This window comes from Heptranchias perlo, chromosome 4 (genome assembly GCF_035084215.1).
Source record: "Heptranchias perlo isolate sHepPer1 chromosome 4, sHepPer1.hap1, whole genome shotgun sequence".
In the NCBI taxonomy this organism is placed as follows: Eukaryota; Metazoa; Chordata; class Chondrichthyes; order Hexanchiformes; family Hexanchidae; genus Heptranchias; species Heptranchias perlo.
The window spans coordinates 35306623-35333532 of NC_090328.1; the positions used below are offsets into that span (position 1 = coordinate 35306623).

General features: G+C 41.0%; 1 protein-coding gene across 1 annotated transcript in view; it reads left to right on the forward strand.

Annotated features, from left to right (window-relative positions):
* Positions 1 to 26910, forward strand: part of msh3 (mutS homolog 3 (E. coli)) — a 292863-nt gene that overhangs the window by 212186 nt on the left and 53767 nt on the right. Inside the window, exon 21 of the mRNA XM_067982781.1 lies at positions 18214 to 18400. Coding sequence (XP_067838882.1) covers positions 18214 to 18400 — 187 coding nt within the window. The remainder of the gene's footprint in view (positions 1 to 18213; positions 18401 to 26910) is intronic.

A 26910-nucleotide genomic window follows, 5' to 3' on the forward strand; every position in this document is an offset into this window, starting at 1 on the left:
TTACAATAGTTAAAGAACACTAACTGCAGTCTCTGGAGAAAATATTGAAGTGGCACATCGCCAACTCCGAAAATATCTCTGTTGCAAATGTGTGGATTAGCTTGTGCCACTTTAAAATAAAGATCAACTGGTGTGCTGCTGTTCAAGATTTTTAAAAAATCAACCATCATTTTGCTTTTCTAAGATACTGTGCCAATTTAATTTGTTCATGGTAGTATCAATGTAAATAGAAGATTCTTTTTTTATTCTGAACAAAATGATGGTTTGTCAACTGTGCATATCTGGATATTTGTATATTAAGCAATAGTTTTGTAGGTGGCAATGGATGTTTTAATGGAGTGATGGTTTTCCTGCTGCAGATACAAATGTCATTGCTGCTTGGATTGTGAGAAATCTGTTGGATATATTTGAATGGGTTATTGTATGTCTGTAAAATTTAGACTCATCAAGTTTGGCCAGAAACCAGACTTCAAAGGAAATTAAATGCTGTTCTTTAAATCTCAGAATTCAGAAATATACTGATGAAACAGAAAGACTCCATAACATAAGGCTTGTATTACATACATCAGAATTCTGTTCCATTTGACACCAAAACTAAAAGGACAAAGGCCGACATTCTGCCAAGTCAGGGACTTCGTTTTCCAGAGGCTGTTCTCGAATCACTTTAATTCATTGTGGACGTTGACCATTATATTTCTGGGTTGTGTTATATTGTATTGCTAGCATTTGTCTAAATATTTTCTGCTTCATAGTTTTATTGAAATATAAATAAATATATTTCAGTTGCTTTAGCATTTTTTTAAAAACCCTGTTCCCTATTTTAATATTCTGCCATTTCTGAAGTAGTGTCGTAGTGGGAGACTACAGCTAATTCATTATGTAGTTTATTACAAATTGGATAATTATTAATCTTGCAGTTCATGCAACTCTGTAAAGGCAGATTCCAGTGAAGATACAGCTTCCAGATAATGGGGGACACAACCTACTTATAGGAATTGCTTCAAAATCATGGAGTGAGAAACTGTTCTCTAAAATAAGTGAAACAAACAATTGCAATCTGTTTTTAATGAGAGAAATACACTTTTTTTCTACACAATACATCAAATAACTATTTAAGATTAAATATGATAAGCTTTTGTTCATCCATACTAATCAATATAATGTAGCTCTGGCAAAACTGTTTCGCACTATTTGCTGGAACTTGGACCCTGGTTAGTCCTGGGTCCTTGATCTCATCAGCGATCACCTCACAAGGGCGACACCGGTAACCCTGTGCCAATGTAGCCTCCTCATTGGTGCACAATATCCTCTCCCTGTCCTTTTGTTGGTTTGTACCAAACCCATTCTGCTCACAAAGGTTGTTACACAAGATAAGGGCTCATGGCATTGGGGTAATATATTAACACTGATAGAGGATTGGTTAACAGACAGAATAGGAATAAATGGGTCATTTTTGGGTTATCAGCTATTTACAATCTATATAAATAACTTAGATGAAGGGACTGAGTGTAATGTATCCAAGTTTGCTGGCGATACAAAGCTAGGTGGGAAAGTAAACTGTGAGGAGGACACAGAGTCTGCAAAGGGATATAGATAGGTTAAGTGAGTGGGCAAGAAGATGGCAGATGGAGTATAATGTGGGGAAATGTGAGGTTATATTCACTTTGGTAGGAAGAATAGAAGAACAGAATATTTTTTAAATGGTGAGAAACTATTAAATGTTGGTGTTCAGAGAGACTTGGGTGTCCTCGTACAAGAAACACAAGAAGTTAGCATACAGGTACAGCAAGCAGTTAAGAAGGCAAATAGTATGTTGGCCTTTATTGCAAGGGGGTTGGAGCACAAGAAGGAAGTCTTCCTACAATTGTACAGGGCTTTAGTGGGACCACACCTGGAGTACTGTGTACAGTTTTGGTCTCCTTACCTAAGGAAGGATGTACTTGCCTTGGAAGCAGTGCGATGAAGGTTCACTAGATTGATTCCTGGGTTGAGAGGGTTGTCCTGTGAGGAGAGATTGAGTAAAATGGGCCTACATTGTCTGGAGTTTAGAAGAATGAGAGGGGACCTCATTGAAACGTATAAAGTTCTTAGAGGGCTTGACAGGGTAGATGCTGAGAGGCTGCTTCCCCTGGCTGGAGAGTCTAGAACTAAGGGGCATAGTCTCAGGATAAGGGATCGGCCATTCAGGACTTAGATGAGGAGGAATTTCTTCATTAAGAGGGTGGTGAATCTTTGGAATTCTGTACCCCAGAGGGCTGTGGATGCTCAGTCTTTGAGTATATTCACGGCTGAGATCGATAGATTTTTGGACTCTAGGGAAATCAAGGGATACGGGGATCGGGCGGTAAAGTGTAGTTGAGGTCGAAGATCAGCCATGATCTTATTGAATGGCATAGCAAGTTCGAGGGGCCATGTGGCCTACTCCTGCTCCTATTTCTTATGTTCATAGGTCTGTGTCAAACCACCTTGTTCTTTCTTTGGTCCGCACCTAATTGGCCCACTTTTTCAATGGGCTGCTTCCAACCCAGACCTGCTGTTTCACAGGTCAAATCCAACCTAGTGTTTTATTGGTCTAGAATAAAACATGATTCACAATTTATCGGTCTGTCCCACTCTAATATTTTCAACGTCAAATGCAAACAAGCAATGCTGAGTTCCAAACACAGACTGTCCATGTAAAATGTGGACACCTTGGCATGTTTGTTGTAGGCAGTCACACCTGCAGATTTTTGGGGATTTGGATTTGAGAATGCTCAGCAGCAGAACAAAAGTGCAGTAAACAAAAGAGGAACAAAAAGGAAAATAACACAAACTAAACAGAAATTTGAAACAGAAGAAAAGGGAATTGCAGAGTCAGAATGGGCCTAAGCTGGCACTCCTGACTCACTGCACTTTGGCTTTATACTCTGAGATTTGTGAAGTGAATTTTACAAATACAAAACTAAATGGCTGGGTTGCACAAGAGATAATGATGCCATTGAACACCGTGCATCTGTTAAACCATAATACAAGCCAATAAATGCCAGCTCTCTTCAGAAATTCTAACTAACACAAGTAGACATGTTTCAGTTCAAACAAATGCTTATGTAAGTCAGTAGTAAGTATACTGTTCATGTGTTACTCTGCTAACAATATACAATGACCTTTTACTAAAGACTTCTTTTGTTCTCATAAAATTAAGTGCTTTACATAATTGTGACCTTGTTTTGAAGAACGCAGGTTCTGCAGTCAGTTGACTCCAGGAGGAAGCTCCGAATGTTTTTGACAATGGGTTTGATTTAATTTAAAAGAAAGTCTTCATAATGGAGACAAAATATATAGGTGAATCTTTAGGCCTCCTACCCAGTGGAAATGGCGTGGTAGTGCCCCAGAAACGGTGGTCAGTGACCTACTATCCCGTTGCCGCCATCACTATGGCCACGGCAGTGCTCCCCCAGACCAATTGCTGGCGGCCCGAGTGGCCCTCTGAGTCAAGTGGTAGGCCCATTTAAAGTGCAAATCGGGGTCCGGTAACATACATAGGACCCCAATTGCCATTTTTGGTCTGCACCGGATGGAGTGTGTTCCCAGTTCCGACAAAAATTGCATTCAGCTGGCAGCCCGGCCGAAGAGGATTCCACCGGTAAGTTCCTTTTTATTTTTGTGGGGCCGGGAGGAACAAGAGTGCTCCTCCAGGCTCCGCCGAAATCAGCCTGAGCACCTGCTGTTCCACCCTCTCCCTCCGAACGGACTTTCTTCTGGGCCGGACGCCTATTGGGCCTCTGCTATTGCAGCAGCTTGGAGCCAGCGGGCTTCCCCGGGACGCTCCATCTCTGGCCCAGCCTGTTGTCCCAATGCTTTTGAAGCCCGGCTCTCAAAAAGGACTGGGACCATCGGGGAGGGGGCGCGGGGAAAGGAAACTATCCCGTAGAGTGGTTTAGAGTTGGGCAAGAATAGGTCAAAGCAATTGCAATTCTTAACTGCCTGTTGTGCACGCTACCTGTTATCGTCTTACGCAAAACAGCTTTGCTGACTGCACTTTTTCAAATTATTGAGGAACCAGTATTGTTTTAACCGTAATAGCTGAAGCCACATTCAATAAGTAAAAGCCTTTGTGTATTTTGAGAAAATATTTTTTTTGCCCTCTGCATTACTGCTGATGCCAGAAATCATAAGTATCCCAGATGGATATTCAAAGTCGCTTCATCTTCATACATAGTGTTACTATTATGCTTATAAGAATCCAATTGCGTCAGTAATGGTCATTTTTTAAAATAACTCTTCATAATTTTCAGTAGCAGCTAACATTTCCTTGAACCATTAAACAGCTATGTCAGAATGATACATACTGCACAACTGGAGCTTTTTCTGTTCATAGCCAAATTTGATGAGTTGTTCCACAAACTCCTTCTGTGAATCCACACAGAGTTTCCAATCTCAGCCTGCCACTCTGATGGGATACCAGGCAAAGGTGAGGCTTTTTATATTCTTCCTTTTCAATTATTTATCCAACTCCCTTTTAAATATGTTATAGTAACTGTTTCAAAAGCCACTTGAGGTAAAATATTCTATGTTTTAACAACCTTCTGTATGCAAACATCACTTCTAACTAGCCTCTTCATTCTTCTAGTGATAATCCTGAATCTATGTCCCTTGTTACCAATGTGCCAACCAGAACCTCCTGTGTATTTCCAGCAGTTTCTGGTTTTATTTCAGCATTACAGGCATTGATGTTAACCTTTGATACTAGTTGTAATTGGACAGGAAAGTGATAGCTTATAGTGGTGTCATAGAGAGCAATAGCGCTATCCTTGAGATGGCACCATGGGATACACTAAATGCCAGGAAATGAATTGGAAGATATAACTGTTAGCACTAATTTATGATCAGCTATTTAACTTGTCTCCTGATTTTATTTACATCTCCCCAGTGCTAGCTTTCACTTGAGCTCTAATTTGACTTTTTTCTGTAATACTAATAACGCTGAACACTTTTTTTTAAACCTTCTCTGACCTGACTGGGACCTTACAAGTACTTGGTTTAGTTGTACCATTTCCTCAGATAGCGGCATTTAAAATCTTTTGGGCATTTCACTGCACAGATGTCTCTGGTCACTGAGATAAGGCTTGTTTGGACTCCAACTGCTAGGAACTGCTTTCTTCATAACAATGTTTACACAAAGGAATGATGTTTTCACTACATCCTCTGGCTGATTTTCCAATATTCGTTCTATGATTCCCAGAGCAATGAATTACTTCAATGCAGCCAGGTATCTTAGTCAATATTATAAAACCGATGTTTATATCCTGTGAAGTTTAACGATAATGTAAAGTTGGATTTACACTACTGGCCATTAAAATTAGAAACTAGAATTTCTGTAATTAGGAAAGTGGATTTTTAATCTCTACTGAGTTAGAAGGGATTGGGATACGAATTCAAATAAAGACAGAAACCAATAAATTTAAACTTAATTGTCATTTTTATGTTAGAATTTTTACACATTGAAGTATTGCAGATTCTCTGTCCACATAAAATTTTTGTTCTGTATTCCCTCCAACATAGTTACAGTATCTTTGTTCTTTCTGCTTATTACAACTTGCTGATTTTCTATATCAATCACATCGTTGTTCCTTCAATCAGTCAGATTTTCTTAGTTGATATTTTTATTTCTCTCCCTCTTGTTCAATGTACTTCTCTCCTCAGCACACTTCAACACAATTCAGCATGTCAACACTAGCAAAAGGGGAATTTGCATTCCGTGGACCTCTGAACCTGCTCCAGCCGAACTATCCAAAGAGCTGCATGGTTATTTAGGAATTTTCAAATTTGCTGTGGGCTGGGGCAGGCAACTTTAAAAGATATATTCCTATCCTAACCTGCCTTGTAGTTGCCAGTTAGGATCTTACATAGAACACAACCTTTTGTAAGTCAGTGAGTGGATTGGTACTGAGTAATGAGTCAGTTGATATGATTATTAAAACAGCCATTTTATTAAGGTGCTACTCCCTCTCTTTTTTTAAGGCATTTTCTTTTTTTTGCCATTTCTTTGTTCATAAAAGTTTTATTGGAATAAAACAGCTGTAAATACAGATGGAAAAAGCCATTCCTTATAGATAAACAATTTACAAAACCAAACAGGAAAAAAAATCAAAATCATCATCTGGTAATTCAGGTGCAAACATTTTCCCATCATTTACAAGTTAATCCAAGGATCAATTTACAGCATTTTGGGAGAATGACGAATGCTGCACTACAGGCATAAACAAAAAGAAACATTATTTGTGGGGGTAGGGTAGTGGAGGAACCCACACAGAATGCCTAGATCCTACCCTCTGGAAGTGCCTTCCTAAATCTCCCTGTCTCTCCACCTCCCTGACATAGGAACATAGGAAGAGGAGTAAGCCATTTAACCCCTTGAGCCTGTTCCGCCATTCACTGAGATCATGGCTGATCATGCCCAACCAGCAGAAATAGATCTGTGACCAAACTCCATATACTAGAGAGGGTACAGGGGAGATTTACGAGGATGTTGTCAGGACTGGAGAATTTTAGCTATGAGGAAAGATTGGATAGGCTGGGGTTGTTTTCTTTGGAACAGAGGAGGCTGAGGGGTGATTTAATTGAGGTGTACAAAATTATGAGGGGAGTGGATAGGAAGGATCTATTTCCCTTAGCAGAGAGGTCAAAAACCAGTGGGCATAGATTTAAAGTAATTGGTAGAAGGATTAGAGGGGAGTTGAGAGAATTTTTCACCCTCATCACATTTAAAAAGTACTTGGACATGCACTTGAAGTGCCATAACCCACAAGACTACGGACTAAGAGGTGGAACATGGGATTAGGCTGGATGGCTCTTTTGCAGCCGGCTCGGACATGATGGGATGAATGGCCTCCTTCTGTGCTGTAAATTTCTGTGATTCTATATACCTGCCTTCGCCCCATATCCCTTAATACCTTTGGTTAACAAAAATCCATCAATCTCACATTTAAAATTAACAATTGAGCTAGCATCAACTGCCTTCTGCGGAAGAGAGTTCCAAACTTCCACCACCCTTTGCATATAAAAGTATTTCCTAACTTCACTCCTTAAAGTCCTAGTTCTAATTTTTAGGCCATGTCCCCTAGCCCTAGACTCCCCAACCAGCAGAAATAGTTTCTCTATCAACTGTATCAGTTTCCCTTAATATCTTGAAAATTTTGATCAAAGATAAGTCACCTGGTCCGGATGGGATGCATCCTAGGTTGCTGAGGGAAGTAAGGGTGAAAATTGCGGAGGTACTGGCCATAATCCTCCAAACGTCCTTAGATACAGGGGTGGTGCCAGAGGACAGGAGAATTGCAAATGTTACACTCTTCAAAAAAGAGTGTAAGAATAAACCCAGCATTTATAGGCCAGTCAGTTTAACCTCAGTAGTGGGGAAACTTTCAGAAACGATAATCCAGGACAGAATTAACAGTCACTTGGACGAGGGTGGATTGATTAGGGAAAGCCAGCATGAATTTGTTAAAGGCGAATCGTGTTTAACTAACCCAATAGAATTTTTTGATGAGGTAACAGAGAGGATAGATGAGGGCAGTGTAGTTGATGTGGAGTATATGGAATTTCAAAAGGTGTTTGAAAAAGTGTTGCACGGTAGGCTTATCAAGATTGCGGCCCATGGAATAAGGGGGGCAGTAGCAACATGGATACAGAATTGGCTAAGGGACAGGAAACAGAGAGTAGTGGTGAACGGTTGTTTTTTGGACTGGAGGGAGGTGTACAGTGGTGTTCCCCAGGGGTCAGTGGTGGGACCACTGCTTTTCTTGATATATATTAATGACTTGGGTGTTTAGGGCACATTTTCAAAGTTTGCAGATGACACAAAACTTGGAAGGGTAGTAAACAGTGAGGAGGATAGTGATAGACTTCAAGAGGATATAGACAGGCTGGTGGCATGGGCGGACACTTGGCAGATGAAATTTGATGCAGAGAAATGGTAAGTGATACATTTCGGTAGAAAGAACGAGGAGAGGCAATATAAACTAGAGGGCACAACTCTAAAAGGGATACAGGAACAGAGATCTGGGGGTATATGTGTACAGATATGGCAGGGCAGGTTGAGAAAGTGGTTAAAAAAGCATACGGGATCCTGGGCTTTATAAATAGAGGCATAGAGTATGGAAGTCATGATAAGCCTTTATAAAACACTGGTTCGGCCACAACTGGAGTATTGTGTCCAGTTCTGGGCACCGTGCTTCAGGGAAGAAGTGAAGGCCTTAGAAAGGATGCAGAAAAGATTTACTAGAATGATTCCAGGGATGAGGGACTTTGGTTACATGGATAGACTGGAGAAGCTGGGGTTGTTCTCCTTGAAACAGAGACGGTTGCGAGGAGATTTGATAGAGCTATTCAAAATCATGAAGGGACTAGACATAGTAGATGGAGAGAAACTGTTCCCATTGGCGGAAGGGTCAAGAACCAGAGGACATAGATTTAAGGTGATTGGTTCTTTTGCCAAAGGTGACATGAGGAAAAGCTTTTTTACACAGCGAGTGGTTAGGATCTGGAATGCACTGCCCGAGGGAGTGGTGGAGACAGATTCAATCATGGCCTTCAACAGGGAACTGGATAAGTACTTGAAAGGAAAAAATTTGCAGGGCTACGGGGAAAGGGCGGGGGAGTGGGACTGGCTGGATTGCTCTTGCACAGAGCCAGCGTGGACTCAATGGACCAAATAGCCTCCTTCCATGCTGTAACCTTTCTATGATTCTGTGATTCTAAATCACACCATAATCTTCCACATTCCAGGGAATACAACCCTAATTTGTATAATCTTGCCTCGTAATTTAACCCTTGGAGTCCAGGTATCATTCTAGTAAATCTACGCTGCACTCCCTCCAAGGCCAATATATCCTTCCTAAGGTACGGTGCCCAGAACTGAACACAGTACTCTAGGTGTGGTCTAACCAGGGCTTTGTATTGCTGTAGCATAACTTCTACCCCCTTGTATTGTCATCCTCCAGATATAAAGGCTAGCATTCCATTAGCCTTTTTGATTATTTTCTGTACCTGTCCATGACATTTCAATGATCTATGTACATGGATCCTAAGTCTCTTTGGACCTCCACTGTTTCGAGCTTTTCACCATTTAGAAAGTACTCTGATCGATCCTTTTTAGGCCCAAAGTGGATGACCTCAAACTTGCCTACATTAAAATCCATTTGCCACAGTTTTGCCCATTCATTTAATCTATTAATATTTCTCTGTAATTTTATGCTTCCATCTACTTTGCTTACAGTGCTGCCTATCTTTTTGTCATCAGCAAACTTGGATATGTGGCTCTCTATCTCGTCATCTAAGTCGTTAATAAATACAGTGAATAGTTGAGGCCCCAACACACATCCCTGTGGACACCACTAGTCAAATCCTGCTAATTTGGGTACCTGCCCATTATCCCTGCTCTCTGTCTCCTGTTGCTCAGCTAATTTCCTAACCAGGTCAATAACTTGCCCTCATTTCCATCAGCTTCAACTTTAGCTAACAGCCTCTTATGATGGACTTTTTTGAATGCCTTCTGGAAGTTCATATAAACAACGTCCATTGACATTCCCCTGTCCACTACTTTAGTCACCTCTTCAAAAGATTCAATCAGGTTTTCCAGGCATGACCTACCCTTTGCAAATCCATGCTGGTTCTCTCTGATCAACTGAAAACTTTCAAGGTATTCAGTCCTTTTTAAAAAAAAACTCTTAAAATCAATCTCATATAAAAAGAAATGTGTTATTGTTGTTTCTAGGATAAGAGGGTTGTCCTATGAGGTGAGGTTGAGTAGAATGGGCCTATACTCTGGAGTTTAGAAGAATGAAAGGTGATCTAATTGAAACATATAAGATTGAGGGGGCTTGACAGGGTAGATGCTGAGAGGTTGTTTCCCATGGCTGGAGAGTCTAAAACTTGGCATAGTCTCAGGATAAGGACTAAGATGAGGTGGAATTTCTTCACTCAGAGGGTTGTGAATCTTTGGAATTCTCTACCCCAAAGGGCTGTGGATGCTGAGTCGTTGAATATATTCAAGGCTGAGATAGACAGATTTCTGGACTGTAGGGGAATCGAGGGATATGGGGATCGGGCAGGAAAGTGGAGTTGAGGTTGAAGATCAGCCATGATCTGATCGAATGGCGAAGCAGGCTCCAGGGGCGATGTGGCCTACTCCTGCTCCTGTTTCTTATGTTCTATGTGAGGAGTGATCTACAGATGTAAGTTGTTGTATCTCATCTCTCATAAACTGTCATTTTAACCCAACCCTGATTAAGTGCTGCTGGAACAATTCCCAAATGAAATTGCTCTCCTGATGCTGACAGAAAATCATGGGAGACGCTGGTGGGTGAGGTTCCATCAGGAGAGCAGTTCTGCAAAATCACCTGAATATCTCTGACTGACTATTTTGTTTAGATTGTATCATGTTCAAAGAAAATGCATCTCTGCAAAATAACTGTTTAACTTTTCAAGACTTGAGTGAAATTTGCAGTAGTTAAATGCTCAAAACTTTAAAAAAATAAATTGTAAAACTTTGAAATGAACTGTGTGGTATTTACTGCAACTAGAAAAATTATTAATAGCTACTCTGGAGGAAGATCATTTACAACATGTTCTAGTTAATTATAACCTTGAGTTTGAGTGATCCAGGTAAACAATTAGGAATCTAAGGCAGGTCTGCCAGTATCTGAACAGAGAAAAGATAAGTTAATGTTTTGGATAGAGTTCCTTCATCAGAACTGAAAAAAAGAGGCAAGCAAACTCCTTCTAGACTGAGCAAAACAAAGTGGGAGGTGAGAGGAGCACATCAAGTAAAGATTGCAGGTCAGATGTGCTAACTACCAGTAATTTTTCCAGAGGGCAAGATAATGCATATAACAGCACATGGTGAAGAAAGTGGATCACATGGAGTGGCAAAAACAGTGGTCTGAGCAGCTATGATTGTCATGGAGATTTTAGTCATGAGGACCCAAAAGGGAGAGCAAGCCCAAACCGATCTCCCTGCACTATTCTAAAAGAAAGACTTGCATTTACATCGCGCCTTTCATGACCTTCGTACATCCCAAAACACTTTATAGCCAATGAAGTACTTTTGAAATGTAGGAAATTATCCTACATTTATATTATTCTGTGACTGCTTTCCTGTAAAGCCCTGTAGCTTTCCCATCTCCAATAGGCCTACAGTAAAGTGGAGACACTGGATAATATTTAACAATTTCTACATTGCCCTTTTCAATTTAAAAAAAATCAGAGTGCAGACCTGGTAACAGACACTGAACTAGCACAGCATGCTCATGACATGCTATCCATTGTTGCAACACAAAGCACGTAGGCACTGATCCTGCTCAGCGCATTTAGAAGACCTATAGAGGAAGGTGAAGTTCTGACGGCAGATCTGAAGTTCCACACATGCTTCTTTGAATGCGATTTTTGGCAGGTTATCCTGGAGGTCAGCTGTGTGTCCACTGGGTGGATGCCATATTTAACAAGTTAGCATTGTATGTGGACAATGGTGACAAATATGAGGTCATGACATATCTGAGGTATACTGCAGTGCAGTTTATTTTTATTCATTCTCAGGATATGTGCAATGCCCATAAGGCTGCATTTATTGTCCATCCTTAGTTACCCTCAGAAGATGGTGGTGCGCCTTCTCTTTGAATCACTGTCCACTCTCGTGATGTGCTTGTGCTCCCACAGTGGTGGTAGGTAGGGAATTACAGGATATGGACTCAGTGATGATGGCAATATCCAAGTCAGGATGGTGTGTGACAGAGGGGAACTTGGAGGTGGTGGTGTTCTCACAACATTAATACTCCTTTTGTCCTCAATGGTAGAGGTCACGGAGAAGGGAGGTGCAGTTGAAGTAAGCTTGGTGAGTTGCTGCAAAGTATCCTGTAAATACTACATACTGGAGACACAGTGCGCCATTGACGGAGGGGGTGAATATTGAGTATAATGGCAGGGGTGCCAATCAAGTGAACTGCTCTACCCTTATTGTGTTGAGTTTCTTGAGTCTTGATGCATCTGCACCCATCCAGGAGGATAGTAAATATAACAACAACTTGTATTTAGATAGCACCTTTAACATAGAAAAATATGTCCCGACGCCTCACAGAGACATAAGGAAGAAATGGACACTGAGCCAAAAAAAGAGATATTGGGAGGGATGACCAAAAGCTTGGTCAAAGAGATGTGTTTTAAGGAGGATCTTAAAGGAGGAGAAGTGGATAGGGTTTAGGGGTGGAATTCCAGAGCATGAGGCCTAAGTGGCTGAAGGTACAGCTGCCAATGGTGGGACAAAGGGAAGGGGAATGCACAAGAGTCCAGAATCGGTGGAAAGGAGTGTCCTGGGGTGGTGAGAGGTTACAGAGATATGATTGGGTGAGGCTATGAAGGGATTGAAAGACAAGCATCAGAATTTTAAATTGAAGGCATTGGGGGACCCGGAGCCAATGTAGATTAGCAAGGACGGGTGATTGGCGAGCTGGACTTGGTAAGGGTATTGTGTCACACCCCTGATTTGAATCTGGAGGCTTTGAGGGATTAGTTAGTGAGCCATTTGTCGCAGAGTAAACAGCCTCTGCCCTATTGTAGCCACGTTGTTGATACGGCAGGTCCAGTTAATCTTCTGGTATTGGTGACTGCCCCCTCCCCCCTCCAAGATATCGGTGGAGTACTCGGCGATGGTGATGCTGTTGAAGGTCGGGGGAGATACTTGGGCTTTTTCTTGTTGGAGGTGGTTATTACCTGGAACTTAAGTGACTCAAATATTACCTGCCACGTTGTCAGTCCAAACCTGGATGTTGTTCAAGTCCTGCCGTAGGCTGGGATATGCTTCTTAATTGTTGGAGGAGTTGTGAATGGTGCTTAACATTATAGGATCATCAGCAAATAGCTCCGTGGCTGAGCTTATGATGAAGGTACGGTCATTCAAGCAGTGGATGTTGGTTGGGCAGAGAACACTTCCCTGTATCGATGTTCTTGGGGCTGTTGTGATTGGCTTCTGACAACCATGATCATCTTCCTTTGTGCCAGATGTGACTTCAACCACTGAAGTGTTTTTTTTTACCTCCATTTATCTCAATTTTATAATGGCTGCTTGCTGCATACTCATCAAATGCTGCCTTGATTCAAAAGCAGCTACCTTCTCCCCTCGGGCATTCAGCTTTTGCGTCCATGGTCTGAATCGAGGCTTTGATGTCTGGAGCTGAGTGTTTCTGGTTGAACTGAGCATCGGTGAATAGGTTATTGGTGAATCGGTGTCACTTTATGGCGTTATTGATGATTCCTTCCATCATTTTGCAGATGATTGGGAGGAGCCTCATGGGGAATAATGGACTGGATTGGATATATCTTTTTTGTGGATGGGATATACCTGGGCAACCTTCCACAGTGTTGGGTAGATGCAAATGTCAAAACTGTACTGGAACAGCTTGCCTGGGGGCGAAACACTCAACAGATAGACACAGAGTATGGTGCTGACAATTCGCATACCATGATGTACTTGTCACTTCAATTAGGAATCGTTTGCAGTGAAGAACTCTGTTTCTCTTCAGATTACAATAATTGCCTTTATGTGCTTCACCTAAACCCTAAAATTCCCATATTTCCATACCTGCACAGTGGCTGATCCTCTTCCCCACTGGAATAAAAATACATATTTATATTTACCCCTTTATGTCTAAGAATTTAATTTGTCCGCATTGTTATTGTCCACTGGGACTGATTGGTCAGGTTTTGCTTCATTTAGAGAAACTTGTGTGTACTTTGAGCCGCGAGGATTTCAGCAGCCTCTTTATTCAGTGAGAGATGATAAGCTCAGACTTTCCATGTTGAGGTAGATTTTATACGGATGACTATTTCCCTGATGCCGAAGGATTGAGAGATAACCAAATTTGCCCGGGATTCAGGTGCTCCTTTAACTCCCCAAAAGTATATGTATATTGAAAAAAAAATGCGGCTGATTGTTCAGAAAAGGTGATGTCTCCCTCAAAAGTGGAAGATTTGAAATCAATAGCATTCCATATTAGATCGCGTGGATGTTGCACAGTGAGGCTTTTCAACATAACTTTCATTTTTGTGGCATTTGTTAATAAAGATGAAATGGATTGCCAGATTTTCATGAAATATTGCCCATTATGATACTTGTAAGCAGCTCTGGTTACGTACATTAGAAAAGAGAGGCTTCTTAGTCACCAGTTTGCTTCAATGTTAAACCATAGCTCAATCTTAAAATCAGAACAGTTGCTTTTACCCTTTTGTTTTAAAGTGCAGGATTATTTTCCAGGCTTTTGGCTAACCATTAGCTGGTCATGTCTAGAACTACATAGATTTTTAAATATGTCCAGATTATGTTGCAAGATTTCTTTCATGTGGCAATTGGGTGGCAGCCAAATGGCTTTGATAAACGATTTTGTTTCCAAAAATAGTATTAATAGAAAGTAATAGTATTCTGTCACTTGCTTTAAAAATAATACCTTGAGCATAAGGATAGAAAATGCCATTTGCCCTATCAAATCTAATTGCTGTGCTAAATTAATTGTCATGTATTTAATTGTATTTTGAGTAATCTTAATGATTTTGCTTCAAAAGTACCTTTAGAGGTAATGTGTTTTATTAATTTAAAGGGTTCACTACATCTATCTGCAGCTGATAACCATGCTGACCATGAAACAGGGCTAGTGGCAAAGCCAGCCGATTTTGTTTAGCCAGTTGGATATCTGACATGCACGGAAACCTATCACCACGTTTCAGTCTCCAAACCAAACAACTGAGAAATCTACATCAGTCAAGTTTCTGTTTGCCTGATCTGGAATGCACACTCACTCCCTATTGAGACACTCCTTGCTTACCCATGCCCAGAGGACTTGCATGCAGATTGACAACACGTAAAGTCTGCGCAGAGGTACTACTGGAGGTGAACCAGATAAAATTGCATAGTTTACTCGGACAGGTGAGCTTCCTGCTGTTTACACAGCTAAAGGCACCGAACCTTTTAGGGCAATGGCTTGCAGGGCTATCGGGAACTGACTGAGAAGAATTGCAGCCTACGCCTTCAGGTACAATCAATAAACCAAATTGGCTGTTCAGCCATTAATAGCCTCCTGGAATACTGAAAAGTGCCTCACTCAGATATCTAATTAATGTCTGCCACAGAGGACTGATTCAGTTCCAATCTCCCATCTCCTGTTGTGTCATTTTGGAGTGCACCTGACCTGAAAGAGACCCTGCTTACCTTTCCCCTCCCTACCGGGATTCTACCTCATTATAAAGCCGCTGAAGGGTATAGGTTTGAGCCCTTGCTGGAGGATATCAGGTGCTGGTAACTCCTCTCAAACAATATGGTAAATAGCACAACTCGCGTTGTGTGAGTTAACACACTTAATATGTGTGAGTATGTTGTCATTATCCTGCTGACCACAACATGGACACACACCATACCCCAGTGAAAGGTGCGGAGCTTCAGCAGCAACTGCTTGCCTCTCCAGTTGAATCATGGTTGATACTGAACCTTGACTTGGATAAGCAGTTGGCAGGCAGTAGGTTCAGTTTATTTATTACTTCAACCTCATAAGCAAGAAAATTATTGGCTACCTCATATATGGGCCCTGACAACATCCCGGCTGTAATGCTGAAGACTTGTGCTCCAGAACTAGCTGCGCCTCTAGCCAAACTGTTCCAGTATAGCTACAACATTGGCATCTACCCGACAATGTGGAAAATTGTCCAGGAATGTCCTGTCCACAATGGGCAATTAGGAGTGGGCAATAAATGCTGGCCTTGCCAGCGACGCCCACATCCCATGAACGAATAAAAAGAAATATGTGTGCATGCTTGAAAACCCAGCAAGGTAGCTCTTTCTAGCAGCTGTTATCCAAAACTTCAGAGTTTCTTCATCGGCATTATGACTGATAACTTAGCATGGTGAAATGATTTACACTAGGCCATTTGTGATATATACCGACCACTTTGATCGTCTAGATGACCATTTTTGCAAACCAAGCTTACTCATCACCAACTTCTTAATCCAGGGGCTTTAGGAAAGAGACATGCCTGCCATGAAGCTGACTCCTCTTATAGTATGCCAAGCAGTAGGTCGGTTTGGGATGGAGCCCTCCTTCTCGGTTACCATTTAACAGTTAGCCAATCCTTCTCGCAGCTTGCTTTGGATCTCAGACACAGGCTGAAGGAAGACGTGCTAAGACTGCCTAAGAGCTCTGAACCATGGTGAAGAACTGTTTGGACACATCTTATGCCACAAGCTTAACCTACATTGGAATTTTGGTGTCATTGAAGAGAAACTAGAAAGACTGGAATACCTTTCTCCTCTTAGTACGGTCCTGAAGAACTTTGTCCAAGCTAAAGTTGACATCCACCAACCCCTCACCCTGCCTCCTGAAGTCCTGCTATGTGTCAACAATTGGGTCAGACACCTCTTGCATCTTCCAGTTAACATCCTCAAGTCTACTATGCAGAGCTCTAATACTACACTTGTGGGCACTTTGCAATTACCCATTGTTCATGGTGGTGAGTGGAGTGCATTAGTTCACCAGTTGAGTCCATGAAGACAACTATGAAAAGAAGCACAGCAGTTGTCTGACTTCCATATGATGTCTTTATAAGTTTATACATTTTAATGATGAAGATATCGAATAGGATGGAAGACTGGGCAACTTTACCTCACTCCTGTTCAAGAGAGTTGGGCTCAGTGAGTGTGCCATCTAATCCTTGCACAGATCCTGTATAAAATCCTCCTAATAAGCTACTGTTAACGGCAAGATTTCTTTGTAGTTTTTGGGATCATTATGATCTCCCTTGTGGATAGAAATCACAATTGCACTCTGGAATATTGAGGAAATGGGTAGCTCAAACAAATTCTCTTAACTGCTTCAGAAGGGCAGTTCAAACGTGATTCTAATATTATTTTCCATGGCAAGCTCGGTGCAGATTTTAGGAATTCACAATGAATTCCATTCATGCTTGCCATCCTATCATTAGTTAGGCCTCTCAGTGAAGAGTTCACTTGTTTCCAGTGAACTGGCTTATTAAGGCCTTCAATCTGCGTAACACATTCTGTCAGCCTTTCTAACTTCCATGCAAGCAGGTGCCGCTACTACCCGCTCATTCTGTATAATGTGTTCTCTAGACCCTAAGGGTACTCTCTTGGGTTGTTTTTAAAGATCATCGGACTTGTCAGTCATTGACGCATCCAGTTGAGCCCTTTCAAACATGATTTACGATAGTCTTTATCCAACATTAAATGAACCCTTGAAGATGAATGCAACTCAGTGATCCTGCTTCATCTTCCTAATGACCTTCTTAGCCTCACAAAGCGCTACATTATAATCTGTTTCTCGGCAGCTTTTGATTGCTCTGAAGAGATTTCCAATACCATTTTAAAAGCCCTCTGCTTTCATCTTTACTGGACCCTGCTTAGTGGATAAGCAGTTGGCAGGCAGTAGCTTCAGTTTATTACTTCAACCTCAGAAGCAAGAAAATGATTGGCCATCTCATCTACTGTCCAGTCCACCTCATCAGCAATCAGACAAACGCAGTCCCAGGCATCATGGTCAACAGTATCCTTTTTGTAGCTGAATATTTTGGCCTATTCATTTGCAGCACGAAGTACATCAGCCATTCCAACTTGATGATCGTCCTTTGTCATGAGGCCAGCATCTTAACCAATCTTAAGAGCTGTCCTCTTGATGAAGAAGATAAACAGCCATGATCTGAAGTGTTTCAAGCAATGTTCATTAATACAATTGCAAAGCAAAGGCTGTGTCAAGCTATTCAGAACTACATGCTTGATTGCTGTGCCACTCAGTTCCCCTTTTTAATGTCACATAATATGGAAAAGAATCAAAAAGCACTTCTGACAGAGGGCTTTGCACAAACTTTGAAGTCCAAGGTCTAACCTATTCCATTTACTCATAAGCAGCAATTGACAGTTGGGAACCTATTCTGCAATGTCACTTAGAGTCCTGAGGGGTCTCTGGCACTTGGCACTCTGCAGCTTCTGAAGAGTGTACATGGATTCCACAAACCAAGTCCTAGAACCCTTAAAGGCTTTGCCCAGATAAGGTTAGCTAAGTACATTTCTGACTTCCGTTGCAAGTGGGTCCTGGTCCACACAACTGCTGGGAAATGCTGAATTCTTTTCCATAGATTGATAAATGCTTTCAGCAGATTCTAAAAAAACAAATCTTTGCTTTACAGAATGGGAGCATCTGACAACATCTACAAAGGTCAAAGTACATTTATGGAAGAACTGACAGAGACAGCAGAGATCATTAGAAAGGCAACATCTCGCTCATTAATCATCTTGGATGAGCTGGGAAGAGGCACAAGTACTCATGACGGTATTGCCATCGCTTATGCTACTCTGGAGCACTTTATTAAAGATGTAAGTATTTTGCATGAAAAAAATGAATTCCCAAAATGCTGGAAATAGGAGTTCAGTTCTAAAGCTATCAGCGCAATACTGATGTTACTAAATTAGTGCTAAATGTGGAACTTGGTGGATCAGTAAGGACAAACTGCCCTTTTACTGCTGCTCTTTTACTGTTTGAATCCAGACTGAATGTCTGCTCTCTCTGTTGGTGCCGTAGGTGGTGTCCCTGAAGGCACATTTTTGGAGTAGAGTAGAGTAGAGTAGAGTAGAGTAGAGTAGAGTAGAGTAGAGTAGAGTAGAGTAGAGTAGAGTGAGCCTTATTCTATAACTAAGTGAGTTGGGGGCAGGGTGAAGTGTGCCTTTCCCAGCACTAATATCCTACACTTTAAACACAAATTTCACTCCAACAATTTTGAAGAAATAAATTTTAAAAGTAAAATAATTGTAGATATTAGAAGTGAGTGAACAACATTGTACTGATTCAGACCAAACAAGAGCTGTTAAATGCCTGCTTATTCCTTTAGTTCACTAGCAAAGTGGCAACTTGACTCAATACCTCCTTTCCAGTTTGCAATTTAAAATAAGTTTTGATTTTGTTTTCCATTTATTAAAGCTTTGATCTGTCCAGATTTCTGGCTGGTTTTATAGTTCCCTACCTAGGTTACATTTTGCCAAATTTCCTTTACCGCTGGGCCGTTGGCTGAGATATTGCCTTCCGCTCGGAGTACCATTTGTTAATGAAACAGTACTAGCAAAGAAATTTTGAATATATATGGCATAATCACAAACTCTACAACAAGGGAACATAGACTTGAGCTCGGAAGAGAGAAAGTGTTCAATCAGTTTACATTTAAGGATGTAGGATCACGAGTAAGGGCATTTGATCCATCAAGCATGCTTTGCCATTTTGTTAGCCATGGCAGCTCTATCTTTTTCTTAATCTCCATGACCTTCCTTTTATTCATACCCCATAACACCCTTAGTTCCCAAGTAAATATCTCCCTGACTTTTAAACACCTCAATTGATTTTGCACCTATGTCCTTCTGGAACAGTGCACTCCACATTCACACACCCTTTCTGCAAAGTTTTCCTGCATTCACTTTTAACCAGTTTAGCTCGAATTCTAAGATTACGGCCCTTCTTCTGGATGCCCCTACTAGAGGGAAGAATCATTTTTTATCTACTTTGTTAATTCCCTTTTTTAAAACACTTCAGTCTGATCACCCCTTAGCCTCCTTATCTCCAGACACTATGGCCTCGATTTTAACTCCCCCTTCCCCCCCGACCCCCCGCAACTGTCTGGTGGAAACTGGTGTTACATTGGTTGCTCTCCAGTCCCGTGGCACACTTTGCCTATTTAGGGAGGTTTGAAAACTTGTACCTGGACAACTACATTCCTTTTCTCATCTATCCCCTTCACCCTCCATACGCTTCCCTGTTTAGGTTGTGCTCCCATTTGCCATTCTTGCATCCAAAGTGCATTGCTTTATATTTTTTATGCTAAACTGCATCTGCCATTGTTCTGACCACTTGCTTAATCTATCTGTTGTTTTGCATAGTTCTGTTCTCTTCACTCTAACCCCAGTTTAGTACCATTGATAAATTTGGATAAACTTCCCTTCATTCCCAATTCCAGGTCATTTATATGTAGAGTGAAAAGCTAAAGCCCCAGCATTGATTCATGGAGATACCACTAGTCATGGCCTGCCATTCTGGGAAGATTCATTTTATCCCAACTCTCTCTGCTTTCAACCTCCCAATCTCGGTTTGGGGGGAAAAGGGGTGATCTTTATATATATCTCTCTGTCTTTGACCCCATTCCCTGTCCCAGTTGTCTTTGTCTCACTTTCTCTCCCTCTCCCCCATAGTGTGGTATAAAGAAGGCCAGTTCCTGAAATAACCTTTTGCCACGCTACCTGCATGCCATCTGGTAAAATACAAAGGGGAATGGTGGAGGATAAGACCAGTCCTATCTGCAACAACATTTGGTCAAACTCAGATTAAAATTAATTTGTTGTTTTGACATTTTATTGTGGCCATTTTCCCTGTAGCTCCCTTTTAAATTGTATATAAGAGTATATTTTCTCCATTGCCTGAAACGGTTGTTTCCATGTTAGAAGAATAACACTGGACATTTCGGCACTATTATAGATATATCTTAATACAGAATGTGATTGCCCTGCATAATTTATCATTATAATCTTTAAAATATTTTTCTGAATGATGTACAGGAAATATATTTTATGCAAAGTGATAAATGACAGTATTTTAGAGCATTCGCATAAGTGGAATAATTACTGAAGTTTTTTTTCATGCAAATCTTAATTTTGTGGCTACCACTCGTCTGTCACTAACACTGATGACCTTTTTCTTGCTGAATAAACATTTTTGACAGCTTCAAACCGTTGCTGTAGGGATGCTGAATGATCAACATTCTCAGTTATGTTTCATGTCAATGTTGGTTCATTGCTGCAAGGGTTTTTCACAGTGTATCCTGGCAACGTATTTCTATTTTTACAAGTTATATTATGTTAAATTAAAACCATCCAACATGGCATAATTGCAAACAATGATGTATACAGTGGGGCTGGGATAAAGAGGTGTTTGACAACCTTTGTTGGCAAAACCTTTGGCCCTTGTTTTATTTTGTATTGTGAGCAATTCTAAATGAGCCAATAAAAGTTTGAGATCAACTGCGATTGACAGCTTATACAAAATTAAGATCAATTAATTTAAATAATCTATCAAGGAAAGATTAAAAAAAAAATCAGTTATTCAAAATGCAGTTAGATGATGGGAGAGCTATTGTACTAGAGCAAGAAGCTTTTGATGGGTGTAATGCTTTTTCTCATCCCTGACTTTTCTTACATTCATGTGTTGCTGTTTTCTAAATGATTTGTACCACAAGTATGATGTTTCCTGAAGTGGTTTATGACTAATTGTTTATATGAATTGGCCAACATTGCCGTACCTACTTGAAATGATTTTCATTTGACTGTCTTTTTCCATTTCATTGCCAAAACTCCCTGCAACTGACTGTCTCTTATTTATCTCCTGCCCTCTGTCTCAAACTTTCCCTCCTCATCTCCCTAAATCATCCACTTTCTGGTGAGGAAGGCCATTTGGGCCCATCTTAGGTCATCCATCCAGAATGACCCTACAGTTCCCCTATTGCATCATCTGATTGCTTCTTAAATGATTCCAGAGTTTCCACCTTTACTACTTTATCCAAGAGTCCATTCCAATTATTGATCACTGTTTATGTGAAGAATTTCATAGTATCAGTCCTAAATTTGCCTTTTACAAATTGGAACCTGTGATCCCTTGTCCTACCCACAATTCAAAGTCATTTTCCAGATTTACCTTTTCCATACCATTTACAATCTTGTATACTTCTATTAGATCACCTCGCAGATGCCTCCTTTTAAGGCTAAAATGCTCAAGTTTCTCCTCCTTTCCTCATAACTCAGATCTTTTAGACTGGGGTTAGTCCTTGTGGCTTTTCTTTGCATTTCCTCCAATGCTTGAATGTCTCCTTTCTGTCTCAGTGACCAAACCAGAGTGCAGTGTGCAAGGTATAGTCTGATTAGAACTCTCTACAGTTTGATCATGGCTTCTTCTGACACAGTCTACTGTTTTGACCATGTAGTTCAGTATTCTATTGGTTTTGTTGATTGTTGTTCTGCATTGGTTGGTCATTGATCATTGAATGTCACATCTTCTAAGACTTCTAGGTTTCTTTCGGCTCCATCCTTAGCTATTTCAGTAGCATTCATGGAGTATGTGTGTTGTCCATTTTTCCTTCCTAAGTGCAGTATTTTACATTTGTCTGTATTAAGTTTAATTTGCCATTGCTCTGCCCACATACATATATTGTCCAACTAATTCTGTAATTTCTGGGCTGTCTTCTTTTATTCCACTACCCCTCCTAATTTGACATCATTTTCAAATTTGACCAATTTGCATTGGGTTCCTGAATCCAAGTCACTGATGTAAATCAGCAACAGTAGCGATTTCAGCACTGATCCCTGGGGCACCCCACTTAGTACTTTACCCTCCCCTCAAATAACTCCTCCAACAAATACCTGTTCTTTTCTACTCGTCAGCCAATTTCTTATCCATGCTCAAAATGTACTCTAAATCTCCCCACAGCTTTGAGCTTAACTAATAAGAACATAAGAAATAGGAGCAGGAGTAGGCCATTCAACCCCTCGAGCCTGCTTCGCCATTCAATTAAAATCGTGGCTGATCTTCAACCTCAACTCCACCTTCCCGCCTGATCCCCATATCCCTTGATTCCCCAAGAGTCCAAAAATCTATCGATCTCAGCCTTGAAGGTACTTAACGACTCAGCATCCACAGCCCTCTGGGGTAGAGAATTCCAAAGATTCTCAACCCTCTGAGTGAAGAAATTCCTCCTCGTCTCAGTCTTAAATATCCAACCCCTTATCCTGAGACTATGCCCCCTAGTTCTAGACTCCAGCCAGGGGAAGCAACCTCTCCGCGTTTAATGGTCTTTCCTGTGGAGATTTATCTAATGATTTCTGGAAGCAACATATTGGTCTTACCAGAATCCACCTGAGATGTCACTGCCTCGGAGAAGTCAAGGAGGTTGTTGAGCCAGGACCACCGTCTTCTGAATTCATGTTGACTGTTGTTAACTAAGTTTTTATTCTACAGATAATGTTTAACTTTACACCCGATAATCAATTTCATTACTTTACACGGGATTGAAGTGAGGCTAATGGATCTGTAGTTATCTGTGTCTGATTTGTCACCCTTTTTGAATGTGGGCACCATGTTGGCCTGTTTCCAGTTTACTAGATACACAAATCACTCAAAGTAGTAACACAGGTTATTAAGGCCACAAAAAGAAAGGGCAAACTTAGCACTGGAGTTCATTACTAGAGGGATAGAATTGAAAAGCAGAGAAGTTATGTTAAACTTGTGTAGAACCTTGGTTAAACCACACTTGGAAAATTGTGCACAGTTCTGGTCTCCGTATTATAAAAAGGATATTGATGCATTGGAGAAGGTGAAAAGAAGATTCACAAGTGAGAGGATATACATATCAGGAAAGGCTGAACAGGCTGGGGCTCTTTTCTCAAGAAAAGAGAAGGCTGAGGGGTGACCTGATAGAGGTCTTTAATTTAATGAAAGGGTTTGACAGGGTAGACGTAGAGAAAATGCTTCCACTTCTGGGGGAGTCCAAAACTAGAGGTCATAAATATAAGATGGGGCACAATTTTAAAAGGGAAAAACAGTGTCGGGGTGTGGGGGGGGGGCGGCAATCAAAATCGTTGTTTTTGGGAGCGGGTAGACATACCGGCTGGAACACGCACATTTTTGAATGACACTCGGGCAAATCTGTATGCGTGCTTACAGCAGTCACCAGGAAGTCCCGCCCCTACTTAAATCCGATAATTAAAGGAGCAAATGCACCTCATTGAGGTAGTTAAGGTAATTTATTTTTTGTGTAATGGATAGTTCTAAAAAGATTTTAACGTTACCTGGGCAGCTTTCCCACAGCTTCCCATTCACGCCTGGTGAAACCGGATCAGTGAAAAATAAACTAAATAAATTAAATAAAATTGCATTTCCCATTGCAAACAAATTAAATAAACATACCTTAAAAAAACAATGTTACCTGGACCTCCCCCCACCACCCCCAAAACTCTGATCCCGATGTCTGCCCTCTGATCCCGATGTCTCCACTCTAACCTTTGCTCCTACCCCCCCCCTCCCCCCCAATCTCTATTGCAACTGCCAATGAGGTCTCTCTTTCTTCGCCCCCTCGGATGTGCAGCTCCTGTCGGCAGCCAGCCTATCAATCAGGCGGGCTGCTGGGTGCAAAACCCGGAAGAGGCTTTGATTGGCCTCATTAGGGTGATCACAACCTGCCTACTTCCCTTCCGGGTTTGGCACCCACAAATCACACCCGGACTTTTCCCGCCGGCATATTAAAATTGTGCCCATAGTCACTAATAAATCCAAAGAGTGGTAAGCATGTGGAACTCTCTATCACAAGGAGCAGTTGAGGCAAATAGCATAGATGCATTTAAGAGGAAGTTAGATAAGCACATGAGGGAGAAAGGAATAGAAGGATATGTCGATAGGGTTAGATGAAGTAGGGAGGGAGGAGGCTCGTGTGGAGCATAAACACTACCATAGACCAGTTAGGCCAAATGGCTTGTTTCTGCGCTGTAGACTTGACTAGTGTCCAGTGATTCCTTCATAATGATTTTCAGTGCCTCACAAATCTCCTCCATAATCTCCATAAACACTCTTTATCCTTGTGGATTTATTGCTTTTGAGCCCTTTTAGCTCATCTAGGACTTAAGTTATAGCAAAGTCATTAATTTTGCCTGGGGTAACTCTTTTGGAGAGTGTATATTATTCATGCCTTCCCTGTGGATACTTGAAGGAAGTAGTCATTCAGAATGTGTTGTTCTTGTCCACTGTTTCGAGCCTGCTTGCATATTTTGTGGTTCTCACCTCTTCACTGACTGTGCTTTTACTGTGGAAAAAACTTCTTGCCATCATGTTTTTACATCTGAAGCTATGCTTTTTTTCTACATCTCTTTGTGCTCCTTTGATCACCCTTTTGATATGTTTCTGCATATTCTTATATAAATCCCAGTGAACCCTATCCACTTTCCCCCTACAGGATTTGTGGAGGTCATTGTTCATTTTTATATCTTTTTTGATTTGTTAATTAATCCATTTAGGGTCCTGCCCGTTTAGTCTGATCCTTCTGGTTTTAGGTATGTACTTTTCCTGCATGTTCAACATTATGCCTTTTAAAGATCTTTCACTTGTTCTCTATTGAAATGCCGATGGACAACCACCCCGCGCCCCCCCCCCCACCCCCCCCAATCAATTTTCTTAAGTTACTCTCTCATTTCTTTGAAATTAGTCCTTCTAAAGTTAAATACTTGGTTCCTGGTCTTTTGGTATTTCTGAATCCCAGAGCCCAGTTCAACTTGGTTGTTCTGTGGTCGGTGTCCCTCCTCCAAGAAGGCCACGACTTCCATTTTCTGTACATTGTCTGAGTCATTTATGAATGCCAGGTCGAACTGAGTACTACCTCTGGTTTCTCTGTGATTTTACTCTGCATCAAATATACTTTTCATGCACATTATCTGTTATCTTCATTTTTGTAAAAACTTGGATTATATCTAAGGTTTGTAATTTCTGTCTTTTTAACATTTGTGATAATTTGGGCTAAATTTGGGTCTTTTTAAAAAAAAAAAAAAATTTCTTTGGGGTTTCAAAAATCATTGCTTTCAGTAATGAGCCAAAAATGGTTGGTATTTACTGGAGTTCCACAGGCATTGGTGGCTCTCTAGTCCAAGAAGCCATTGTTCATGTGAAAGCCTGAACCTAATCCTGTCCTCCCCCACAGTCCAGCAAGAGTTGCTGAATTGCAGTCAAGAATGAGAACTCTGGCCATTTAGACCAGTATTAATGCCCTACTATTTCTCTGACTGAGATCAGTTAACTCAACACAGATCAGGGATTTTCTTGTTCACTGGACAATTACTCTCAGGATAAAATAGGGCCATGCACTGATGTAAACTTTTAGTTGCTTGCACGGATGTGGCACCCTAAAGCATTAATTATGATTTGCTCAGCCAGAGCCCATACAATATGCTGAACCTTTGACTGGTAAATGGGATGCCAGTCCAGGGTAGGAACTTCCTACTCGAGAACTTTACAACTCGCCCTGTTATAATTGTGCTTGAATTTCTTCCAACATAAGCCAATGAATGGCTGCCTGGGAGGCAAGCCGAGTGGTAGTCAGAAGTGCCTTATGAACATTCTAGGACTCCAGTTCTTTAATGGCTATTTAATTACTAATCTCTATCATTGTTGGTTCATTTTCCATAGTTCCTCAATTCCCAATGTTTGAGCCCTACATATGGGAAACACTTGACAACGAGCATTCTTAATTCGCATTGACACATTTAGCAACACAGTGCAATGCGGTAATTCTAGCAAAAGCATGATATGTTCTTTCCCCTTCAGATGTACATCCTCTATTATTCAGATATAATTAATATCCTTGTTCAGACAGTAATCATGAATCTAGATTTTTAAGTAGGGAAAATTACAGGTCATTTTTATCCTAGTCTTTCTCTGCAGCAGTGAAGTCTTAACAAGGCCTGATAGATATCTAATAATATAATGCCTGCACTGAGAAGTGGCAGTGTAAATTCAGTTGATAGAGACAGGATGTGTAGTGGACAGTCAAATGAAAGATTGCACAATCATGAAGGCTGCAAAAACCACAAGAAAGTGAACTCTGACATCAGTCTTCAGCCTTCTGTAAATGCTACTGGAGGTAGTAGTATGTAAAATAGACCTAGTTTCTTTGTATTTTTTTGAATTTTCCTTTGCCTCCAAGTAATGTGGGATGCTGTTGTTATCATATTGTTAACATTAGTCTATATTTTATTGAGCGTGTAGTCTGAGCTTTCCCGCATCCACCCCCCCCTCTCCAATCAAAGCACTATAGGCT